The following is a 12075-nucleotide window of genomic DNA, read 5'->3' as shown; positions in this document are numbered from 1 at the left end:
TTGCAAACCCTGCAACACCTTTTATGTCTGTGGGCTGGCTTTTGCTGCGTGGGTGGAAAGCTGCAATAGAAGAGTGGGAAGATTTAATAGCTAATTCATTAATGTCACTTGAGCCTAAAAGACCCCCAGGGTTTCTTACAACAACTAAAACACAATTCAGTACAAATATCAATATGATACTATTAAAAAAGAGAGTTTACAGAGCAATCTTAACTCTGTGCCTGGGGAACAGCCACTGTTGTATCCAAAGTCCTGCCAACCAGGGGAAGAAGGTGGAATTTATTTGTTGCACCAGCTTCAGGCTTGGACAGCTGAGGGGCGTGAATCAGGTCCCTTACCTGGGAATGGGGCAGCATAAAGGATCCAGAAGATCTTTGGCTGGCCCATCTCTGCTTCTGCCAGTGGGAAGACCCCTGGGTAGAGGTCAGTTCTGCATTGCAGCAGAGCCTCCCCACCCCCCAGTAGTTCCTTCTCCCCCACCCAGCCATCAACATCAGAGGGTTAGGATGGCTCCCCTAATAACCAGTTTAAGTCTCCTTCATGGGTATGATTTTTTTTCCCACAGCAAAGAGGCTCAAATTAAGCATTAACTCATCAAAATCTACAACATTCAATACAGTACAAAACACATCAAACAAATTCAAATAGGACAAAATAATCAGTTCAGCAAGCATCAGATAAATTCAGTTACTATAATGAAATTATATATAATGTAACAAGAACAGAGCTTAATCAAAATTAACAGGCAATAGTCTAATCTAGACTATTGGTTGTAGCCTTGCTGCACTCCAAGAGACTGCAGTAGCCTTATTTAAATAAAGTTCAGAGCACAAGGAAAATGCTTGTTCTGGCTGCTAGTTTTCCTCTTACAAGACAGCATGACTGAGTCTCAGCTACTTAGCTTGTATATGAAGCAAGAAGTGAGGCATTAATTGTTGGTGTCTTTTATTTCCCTAGTGGCCCATTGTAATCTTACTGCCATTTATCACAAATGGCCCTCACCAAATGAGCTGCTCTGTCTGGGCCCAGAGCTAGGATCCACTCATAGTCTACCTTGTGAAAAAAAATGTGTTAAGGCATCCTCAAAAGTTATCGCACACATCACAGGAGGACAGCTTCCTTAACATGCTTGCTTGGCATGTCAAAGCTTCAGTCAGCATCATGGCAGCTTCCCAGCCAGCTCCTCTTCTTCATCCTTTTTGCAATTGTTTCTCTGCAATTGTTTCCTTGCAAAATAATAATATAGGAGAGAGCATGAAATGTATCAAAAACCAATACATGTTTCTACTTCATTTTAAATGTTAATCCGCCGTTAATTTGATTTCAGTGTATCATTTCTCATCCTTCTTACTTCTGTGCTCTCCTTTGTTGTTGAAGGAACTAAATCCAAGGGTGCGTTGCAAAATGTATACTACAACAGCATAGTATTCTATTGATATTTCAGATTCAGGTGAATGTCGTGACGAGTTTATTGGTTGGTGGTCATTATTCACACACTGCCATAGGAAGGAAATGCCGTATCTGCAACAGATTTCCAGCTGAGTTAAATCTTCAGAGCAGATGTATGCTATTTATTATTCATGCTTTAGTAGCAGCTGGAGACTGTTGTGCAGACAACAGCTAGTCCTCAATTCAGTTTGCAGGACTATGCTCACACAGCAGCATACCTGACAGGGACATCATACAAGGCCACCAGCAACCCGTTGCTTTTGCATAGACATCTTTATTTAGTGGTCTGCGTTCCTGAAACTTGCAAAGGAAACCAGGAGTGGCATCCGAATAATATGTCGCATCAGTGCAAGAATTTACACTTGCACAACTTTTGCCCTGTCTTGCTCCACCCCTCTTGCGTATTTTCTAGGGGTTCCCCATTTCAGCTGGCCTTAGAGTCTAAACCAGGCATCCCCAAACTGCGGCCCTCCAAATGTTTTGGCCTACAACTCCCATGATCCCTAGCTAACAGGACCAGTGGTCAGGGAAGATGGGGATTGTAGTCCAAAACATCTGGAGGGCCGAAGTTTGAGGATGCCTGGTCTAAACCTATGCACGCTTACTTTTCCTGGGTTCAACTTTCTAGTGGATACATGTAGCAGTGCAAGCTTGATTTTTCTCTAAGTAGGAGCTTTCCAAATGGGAAAGAAGAAGAAAAACCATAAAAGGGATCCTAGAGAAAGACAAGAGTCCCCGTGTCTACAGACTCCTTATCCTTAAAGTGGAGGGAAGCAGAAGATGCTGGCAAAACTGAGTAGGTATAAGGAATGCATCAGTCCTGTCATGTGACAACAGCATTCATCTCAGTCCTGCTGACCTTATTTTTAGTCAATTCATCCATCTTTGACCTCAAGCAATTCCAAGCAAGAGGGGGGTGAAAAGCTTTTAATAGAACATAGAACCAGTTTCAAATCCCCTTTGATTTATATTTCTTGAAGAGGTGGAGAAGGTATTCCATAACTGAAAAGTTGCATATGCTTTGCAGAAACAAAAAAGAAATGAGAAGGAAAGGTCAATTCCACAGCACTGACGGAGCTTTTGAGCTTATTTTAATCACATTGTGGATAAGTATTTTGGGCTCTTTTCTAAGGTACAGGTTATTATTACTGTAAAGGAACTGGCAGAGGGAACAAAAAACATGAAATAATTCTGTCTATTAGATCTTGTTTCTTGATTATCAGGTTCCTCATTTTCCAGAAGAGAAGAGGCAAGTTTTCACGTCTAGTCTTTGTAACAAGACATGCAGTAGGTAGCAATTAGCTGTCTCCTCTCTGCTGGTCTCCTTTTCTCATCTGGGCACTTGCAATTATTGGTTTTCTTATTACAATGCATCTGTCCAAGAGAGTAACGGGCACCAGCAGCCGCCCTATATAACCACCACATATAGACACAGTGACCATCATTTCTCAGCAAGTGACTAGTATTTATGGAAGTGTGTATGTGATTTATCACAAGTAAATGTATAAAAGGCAGTAATCTCTCCTCTGCTGGAACATTGTAAAACTGACATATGCAATAATTTTGCTCATGGTAATTATTGAGTAGACGTGTTTCTCCAGAGACGAGAATTGAGGTACCATAGAGAGTTACATAAATACAGCAGGGCAGTGTTTCCGCAGCTTGAATGAGCCCATGGTGACTGCCTGCCTCCGGGCCACCAGTCTCTTCTTCTGTCATCCATTCTGTTCATTGTTAAAATCCTATTTTCAAAATGGGTGGGAGGCCGGAGGAGCTGTCATGAGAATCATAGTCATTTTATTTATGTTCCACATTTTCCGCAAACACATTGTGCTCACAAGAGATGCACAATAAACGGACAATTTAAAAACAATAGAGTAAATACAAATTACGACGCAGTTTAAAGTTTGACGATTAGCAGTATAGTTAAAACGCATCAAAAGTCGGTTAACAACATCCAGTACTAAAAACACCAATGCTATACCCACACTCAATTCAGCAGTTCCTATGAAGAGAGCTAGCAAAAGATGCATAGCCCACATCATTCTAGTTGTAAAAAAGAGTAAGTTAAAACTAACAAAACTGAGCTGTCCTTTGCAGCAGCCTCCTGCCATGCCAAGCCAAACACCCTTTTTAAAAGCCCTATTTGGGTCTAGATGTGCACTCTCACACATTTTCACTGGGTTGACAGTCAGTAATGCATGTCGTGTTTCTTCCTTGTGGTTCGTGCTCTGAACAGTGTATCAGGCTGTTTACTGGGATTCACCTGCAGCAGCAATACTTGGCGCAGCTGACGAAAACAGTGATAGCGGCAGATTAGTGTCAAAATTAAGGCAGCTTTGCAGATAGGTTTTAAAAGGTTACTATTATTTGGAGTCTGTCAACAGCCTGGGTGTGTTAAGGGTGAAATAGGGGAAGGAAAGAAAGAAAAACTATAGACTTGTCTTATTATCATCAGTTTACAAAACTGCTTGCCTGGCAGCTATTCTTATTTCTTACAGACAGGCAAGTAGCTGTTTACAAGCCTGCTCTAGGGACCTCTATTTAGATATTGTTTGGGGCACTGGTATAGGGTTTTTTTTTAAAAAAAAAAGTTTGATGGGCTTCAGTGGTTCAGCAGTTCAGGAGAGCTTTATTGCACCACTCCAAACACCATTTCGCAGCATCTTGTTTTTTGCTGATCTGTCTCATGATGAATTGGGTTGAACTGTCTCAAATTTAAGAACTTGTGTTTGCTCACAAAGGTGGCCCAGGCTCTGGTAAAGGAACCCAGTGTGAGAAATTAGCACAGAAGTATGGATTTTTGCATCTGTCGACGGATGGTCTCATCCAACGTGAAATGTCATCATTATCAGAAAGGAGCAGGATCATCAGAGATAACCTGGAAAGCGGCAAACTTGTACCAGGGGTAAGCTGTGATCCGGGGAGGTGATGGGTCTGACAAAGAATCTGTGCATCACAATGACACAAAACCCAAAGAAGCAAAGAACATTTAGTGCAGTTATGACTGCCAGCTGTTTGAAAGGATGTCAGGAATGGATTGTGCAGTGGGGCTGGGCCATTTACCTGACCTCCCTCTGTCCAAGTCACAGAGACAGAGAGGAGCAGGGGCGATATAGTGACAGTGCAAATGTACACTGAAACACTGGATTGGCTTCGCCAGTGTGCTTACACCACATTGACCTTGCTGCTGCCTTGCTTCTCCCCATCTTCATCTGACTGTGCAGTAGTGACTTGGCCAGAGGGAGATCAGGCAAGAGATTCAGCCCCACCACATTCTCTGCTACTGGAATAAGTCCTCTTTCCACAACACCTTTCAGAAGATCATTTGTTACTAGCCAAAGATTCCTTTGGCACCCTAAAATTCAACCACAGTATGGCACAAAAAGCATCCTTACTTCAAGGCATCATAGGCTTTTTTCCCCTCCTCACAGATTTAAGCTATTTTAGATGCTCTCTCAGCATACTATATTTACAAAGGTCCCATGTTGAGTCAGCTGTTAATCCAGCTCTGACTATGATGAGATTATTTTTTTTAAATCCAGTAGTTTGGTAACTAAGCACTTTACTTCCTGTGAAAATGTGCAATGAGGATGTTGGCGCATCCTCAGCTGGTAAGGGTGGGGGCATAGCACATGGGCCTGACTAGGATTGGGAGTTTTGTCTGTGTCTCACTCCAAAGCACTGCAGTGTCAAAGTGGTTTCTAAACAAAAATCATTTAATCTTCTTCCATTAAGGATATTGTTACGGATCTCCTGAAAGAAGTTATACTCGCCAATATGGGAGGCACAAATGGGTTCCTGATTGATGGTTATCCCCAGGAGATGAAGCAAGGAGAAGAGTTTGAGAGCCAGGTGAACATTTATTATTATTATTATTTAAAGATTTTATGTGCATTCTTTCTTCAGGATGTGCATTCTCTCTTTCTTCAGGATGTAAAGTCTTTCCTACATATCAATTACATTTGTTATGAGACATTAATGTTGAGTACAGTATAAGGTTAGGGAAGAAGCAAGTAGAGGAGAGGAAGAGGAGTGGTGAAACTTATATTCTAGGTGAGCATTATCACAGTGTGAAGGGAAAGGCTGCAGCTTAACAGCCGAGCACTCGCTTGGAATGCAAAAGGTTCCAGGTTCCACCCTTGTCTTCTCTTGGTAGGCCATGGGGAACACTTCCATCTGAAAACCCTGGAGAGCCACTGTCAGTCTGGGTAGATTGGCCTTCCCTAACCTGGTGCCATTCAGATGTTTTAGACTACAACTCCCATCAGCCCACCCAGCATGGCTGGGGACCACACTGAGCATGAGAGACTGATGATCTGGTTCAGGAAAAGGCATTTTCCTATCTTCTAATTAGGGCTGCCAGGATTTTTTTCCAGCAAGGGATCTGTGCCTCGTACTGCTCTGCAACATGCCAAAATTCATAAAAATGATGTCTTAGTATGCAGAAACTCTGCAGGAAAAGCTCTGCCTGCTGAACTCTTGTGTTTAATGTTCATACATTGCATATCACTTTTTATGCAGAGGGGCAATCAAAGCACGCAAAATATCAGTTTAGGAAAGCACCGATACAAAGTATTTAGAAAGCGATACATATGCAGTGCAGTTTATGTTTGCCATAGAATTGTTTAAAGAAAGTAGAAACCCAGATATAAATATATAGACAAAGACAGTGAGAAAAAGCATTGAGCTATTTCATTACAGATCCATGTTTTCCATTCACATTTTGAGTTTTCCCTTTTGCTGATGGGAGAGCTGGAACCCAATAGCTCTGCTGCATCAGGGCCTTCTGATCCAGTCCTCAGGTCGCACAGTGGCCAAACAGATGTCCATGGAAAGCCTGCAAGCAGGACCTGAGCATCCTTCCCACTTTTGTTCCCTGATAACTGGCACTGATAGCGTTATCCTCCACAAATCCCTTGTCTAATCCCTTTTAAAGCTGTCCAGTAGGTAGCACATTACTTGCCAGCTACTTCAAAATACCCTAAATAATTAGCTGAGATGGGTTGAGGGAGATGACGACATACATATTCCCTCCCCTCAGCAGCTCCGTTGAGTCTTATCTCTGTGCACCTGATGCTGACGGGATTCCATTTAATCCTTTAATTAGGAAATACCAATGAAGAGTGTTGTTATTATTTTTACATTGTCACAAAGCACTTTTTGTACAAAGTACTGAAGATTAATCCTGTCATTAGAACACCAAGAGTCATGGGCTTCACTTCCTCATCTTGGCAAAAATGGCCTCTTCCCCTTAATTAAGCGGCTCCAGGATATTATTAAATTGTTCTCTCGTCATTGTGATGTAACATTTTAAAATATGGCATAGTTGATTCCTCAGTTCACACCAACAGTGTTATTGTGTCAGAATAACTCCTCACTAGATCAGAGACTAATTTTTGGTACACTGGTGCCTCCTTGTGTATGAAATGAATTATGTTATCGTCTGCTATATAACACTGCACGGGAAGGTGTTTTTCCATTAAAACATAATCTCAGGGCTGATTTAGATGTTGCATTTTTGCAGCTTCAAGAGTCTCTGCTTCTACACTAGCTATTTTAGTTATTATTTTCTCAAACAGCAGCTTCAAATGCTAAATGGGCAAGCTTCTTTTGAAACAAACAGGAGTCTACAACATGGCAAGGGGCTCAGCTAGTTGTAAGAATCCTTTTACTTTACATAATATTCCACAAACCTAGAATCAACAAATTGTAGTTGAAAGGGACTCCAAGGGCCATCTAGTCTAACACCCTGCAATGCAGGAATCTCAACTGAAGCATCGAAGACTAGGCCATCCAACCTCTGCTTAAAAATGTTGAATGAAGGATAGTCCATCACCTGTTGTGGGAGTCTGTTCCACTTTTGAACTGCTGTCAGAATCTCCTTTATTGTAACTTGGATCCATTGGTTTGGATCCTAGCTTCTGGAGCAGCACACAGCTTGCTGCATCATTGCATGTGACAGCCCTTGAGATATTTGAAGATGGCTATCATATCTCCTCTCAGTCTCCTCTTTTCCAGGCTAAACATACCCAACACCCTCAAAAGGCTTGGTTTCCAGACCCTTTATCACCTTGGTTGCCCTCCTCTGCACACATTCCAGCTAGAGCTAGACAATATCCGTCTTAAATTGTGGTGTCCAGAACTGGACCTTGTACTCCAGATGGGGTCTAAGGCAGAATAGAATGGTACTACTGTTTCCTTTGATCAGGACACTATACCTCCGTTGATGCAGCCTAGAATAGCATTAGGGGTTTTGGGGGGTTTTTTGTTGTTGTTTTTTTGCTGCTGCTGCTGCACAACACTGTTGATTCGTGTTAGCTTATGGTCTACTAAGACCCATAGATCCTTTTCACATGTACTAGCAATACAGCTGCCCCATCTTATATTTGTGCAACTGGTTCCTGCTGCCTAAGTGCAGAACCTTACATTTGTCCCTATTGAAATTTATTTTGTTAGTTTTGGCCCAGTTCTCCAATCTATTAAAGTCATCTTTAATCCTGAGTGTCTTCTGTGGCATTGTCTTCCCCTCCCAGTTTGGGGTCATCTGCAGATTTGATGAGCATCTGCTCAATTCTTTAGATTGTTCTTGAGTCACCTGTCTGAATCTCTCCTACAAAATCCACGTGGATGTTGCATTCTGACCTCATTCCCATGAGGAAGAATGATATGCTGTGATCAGCTCTTATATTCAGTCAATTTTCTCATTTTTTCTCCCAGATTGGCGAACCATCTCTGATGCTCTGCATGGACTGCTCCTCTAAGACAATGAGCAGCCGCCTTCTGAAAAGAAGCCAGAGCAGCCAGTGCTCGGATGGCAGTGAAGAAGCCATCATGAAGAGCATCCAAAATTACTACCAAGCAACGGAGCCTGTGATCACCTATTATGAAAACAAAATTCCATTGTATAAGGTAAACCGGCTAGGGTTTGGAAGTGGACTATGGTACCACCTTCTTCTGAATACATCCAAAAGGCTAAGAGTTCATTCACATGTGCTCTAAGCTTTCCAAGAGGCCAAAATCCTCTCCTAGGTTTGCACCAGGGCGTATGCACCAACCACACTGTTCAGTTCGAATATTGGTTTGGCACTTTGGAAAACATTTTGTCATGGCCCAAAGCATTTGGGAGGCTGCCTGGTTCCTAAGAGCATATGAAGAACCCAGTGGGATCAGGCCAAAGGCCCATCTTGTTCTCACATTGGCAAGCCAGATGCCTGTGGGAAGCTCACAAGCAGCACCCTGAGTGCAGAAGCATCTTCCTCATCTGTGATTCCCAGCCACTGGGATCCAGAGGCATAAGGTCTGATTCCCCTTCAGTACTAGAAAATGAGGAAATAGCTGTAATTTTTTTCCTTTTATGACAGAAGTGGGTAACATTTGTAAGCATGCTGGCCCACCAACTTACAAGCAACTAGGTCTTAGGATTTTTGTGTTGGGCACTTTAGAAGTTAGGGTGGTGGTTGTTGTGTGTTTTTTAAGGAAACATCTTGTTTATTTTTGGTAGCTCCCAACCTCTAGCATAGGGGAAGGCAGTCCCTTAGGTAACTTGGTTCCAAGTTGTGCAGAGCTTTAAGAAAATCTTGAAAATGGCTCTATTGCCTGTTAAATGGCTCAGTACTTAATATACTCAGCTGACTTCACTAAAGCACTGAATAATGCCCTATTGCAGGACTGTTCAAAAAGGTCACGCACGAACATTCTATCCTGAAATGAATTTCATAAAACTTAACTAAAAATAAAAACCAGGTAAGCAAACTTTTGTTTTCTAGCTCACAGGGCATCTCGTGGCTACTGAGCATGCTCATTCCTCTTCAGGCTGTTTTGGTTTTGCCCTTATGATTTTTGTACTTCAACAGAATTGAAGGTTATCTCAAGCATGGTGCTTGTTCTCGGCAGCATTTTGACTAATCCTGTAGGCACTCACCTCCTGAATTTGCATTAGAGGGAATAATTATAGAATACCAGAATGGTTTCCTTTTTGAGCTTCAACTATCTGATGCAAAAAAAACAATATCTTTTTTTTTTAAACAGATAAATGCAGAAGGGACACCAGAAGCGGTTTTCCTGGAAGCATGTGCTTCTGTCGATGCTTTTCTGAAAAAGGAAGGAACGGCACCATCTCTTTCCGTGTAATTGCAATGCTTTCTATCTCATATGCACAGTCGGTGGTCATCAAAAATGCTGTCTAAAGCCACAGCTGCTGCCTTGAAAGATTAGTGCGTATTGTAAACTTTGAAAAAAAAAATCAAATCTGTATAACCCATACAGTACAGTAACATTCAAGTACTGTATGTTGTCTCTCATATGGTTTGCACTTTGCAGGTTAAAAAGCAGCATGGTAAACAACAACTCTAATTCCTAGAAATCATGTCTTGCATTTCATTATTACCTGGTATACTATACAGCATCCGAGTTTCTAGTTAACTGACAGTCAGCAGAACTGACAGAAATGTTTTGTTTCTGTAAACGAACAACTCAATTCTGAGACTATTCAAGCTTGCTTTTTTTTTTTCTTATAATGCTTGAAAAAATCTGTTTTCTGACATTTTATCTTACTGGTGGAACATGCCTGCAGTTAAGTTGCAGTCATTAACACAAAGCAGCAGAAGTTAAGAAATCTTCTGAAAAAGTGGTATCTTATTATACAACGTAAGTAAAATGTTAAGCAGTTAACAAATATGATTATGGAATCAGCTGCTGTGTCAACACCAAACTGGGTACAAACAGCCTATGTACTTAAATGTGATAATGTAAGGATATTGCGGTTTGGTTAAAACAACAACAAACCAGTGCCAAAATATTGCTGGTGCACTTAATGTATAAGCACTTATAGTATTTGAGTGTCAAAATACATATGTTGAGATAGCTAACATGCACCCTTTAAAGAATATGGGGGCATCACATCAATACATGTTGTTTACTGTTGTTTGACAAGTATTTCAACTGTAAATCTCAATTTTAGGTCTTTCATTGCCTGAGGAACGTGTGAAAGAGATGTGTTTTACTCAGCCTGTGTTTATAAATCTGCAAGCACTCTCTTTGCACAAAACACAATGGGTTGAGCCAAAGAAGATTGGGCAGGATGCCACAGATGCAGTGATGCTTCCCTGGCTCCCCCTCCTCACTAAAACCCCCGAGACACCCTAAAATTGACTCCTGATGCAGGATGAGACATAGGAGCTCAGGGAAATTAGAGGATGTTGGTAGGGGTGCCTTGCAAACGTAGAAGTAATTTTCCACTCAAGTCAAGGTATCCCTGGATACAAGTAAAATTGATTTCACAAATAAGTAAAAATGCTGAGATTTTCTGAACAAGATAAAAAACGTATTTGATTTCTTTAGAATTGGCTCCTACCTTCTCCTGGACCATCTACTATTTCTTCTTGCATGATTCATCTCTCTGTCAACAGTTGCATTTTGAAGCAGATTTGTATTTTTCAAGCTACTTTTCTTGTACTGAAGATGTAAAACAAATAAAATGTATGGACAAACACTAGGAGTAATAATTTTTTACTTTGCACTTTTGGTTTCATTAAACAAAAGCAACCATCCAGAGAAGGTTTTAAATATTTTTACTTCATTATCTGCAGATCCTTCTGCATTTTTCAACTTGCTTTAAATTTGCACAATAAACGGTTTGCTACTCTCTGAACTATCAATTGAGCTTTTCTTTTCCCTGAAACTGTGGATGTTCCTGATTGTTTCAGCCTTTTTACAAATATTTTCTGGAATTTTTACTAATGCAATATTATGGCAACTGCTGTGGGAACAAGTCAAGGCATGTGGGAGCAGTTTGTCAGGACATATAAGGAAGCACAGCACTAAACTTCATTGCAAATTTGAAGAAACTCATATAAAACATTGATTTGCACATTGATCTCTGCTACTTAACAAGGTTTGGGGAAATGACCACAAGGTTTTAAAATTCCAAAATAGGCCACCCTCATCTTGGTTTCATTTTATCTTTCATAAACCTTCAATGTACACGAAGTTTGTTACGTCTGGATTATCGGGGGGGGGGAATAGTCAGAAACTTAGTCCCCCCACCCCCCAAAAAGCTGATTTTAAAATCTATCAAGATCATCCAAACACACTTAGACAAAGCTTAACTACCTATTCTATATGGCTTTGATGGGTATGCTGCTAACTTACACTTTCTGTAATATGCAATTTGAGCATGTACCCGGGCTTCTTAGAAATGGGTGTCGTCATGTAACAAATAAACCATTTATTTAATTAAAACAAAAGATCAACTAAGAGATTTAGTTGTGTTTCGCCCATTAGTTTTCCCCAGCTGTGTTTGGCACACCATGAAATCCCACAGGAAGTGTATTAGGGTGGGTCCAACATCAAATTGGCTGCCTTGCTTACAGAACACCTGCTCAAAGTGTGGTGGCTTACAGAACCAATCCCTTTTCTGAATGACACGGCTAATATGGCAACGGATTTCCCCCACACCAGAAACTTTGAATGTTGCAGTGTAAAAGAATTATCAAGGCTGATGGGTTACACCATTTGCATATGTAAAAAGGACATAATTTATATTTGCATAATTGGTTATTTGTCTTTCCCAAAGCAATTTGCCTTTGCTTTTGTTAAAGAGAAAAGTGAAATACATCAGGTGTA

General features: G+C 41.0%; 1 protein-coding gene across 1 annotated transcript in view; it reads left to right on the top strand.

Moving 5' to 3' along the window:
- The window catches only part of AK5 (adenylate kinase 5), an 84041-nt gene extending 72944 nt beyond the window's left edge, over positions 1-11097 (top strand). Inside the window, exons 11-14 of the mRNA XM_035121631.2 lie at positions 4194-4357; positions 5188-5304; positions 8170-8361; positions 9481-11097. Coding sequence (XP_034977522.1) covers positions 4194-4357; positions 5188-5304; positions 8170-8361; positions 9481-9582 — 575 coding nt within the window. The 3' untranslated portion in view covers positions 9583-11097. The remainder of the gene's footprint in view (positions 1-4193; positions 4358-5187; positions 5305-8169; positions 8362-9480) is intronic.
- The last annotated feature ends 978 nt before the right edge of the window (positions 11098-12075 follow it).

Source organism: Zootoca vivipara, chromosome 7 (genome assembly GCF_963506605.1).
Source record: "Zootoca vivipara chromosome 7, rZooViv1.1, whole genome shotgun sequence".
Classification (NCBI taxonomy): domain Eukaryota; kingdom Metazoa; phylum Chordata; class Lepidosauria; order Squamata; family Lacertidae; genus Zootoca; species Zootoca vivipara.
The sequence above is the reverse complement of the archived record's forward strand: the minus strand, read 5'-3'. Positions and strand labels throughout refer to the sequence as shown.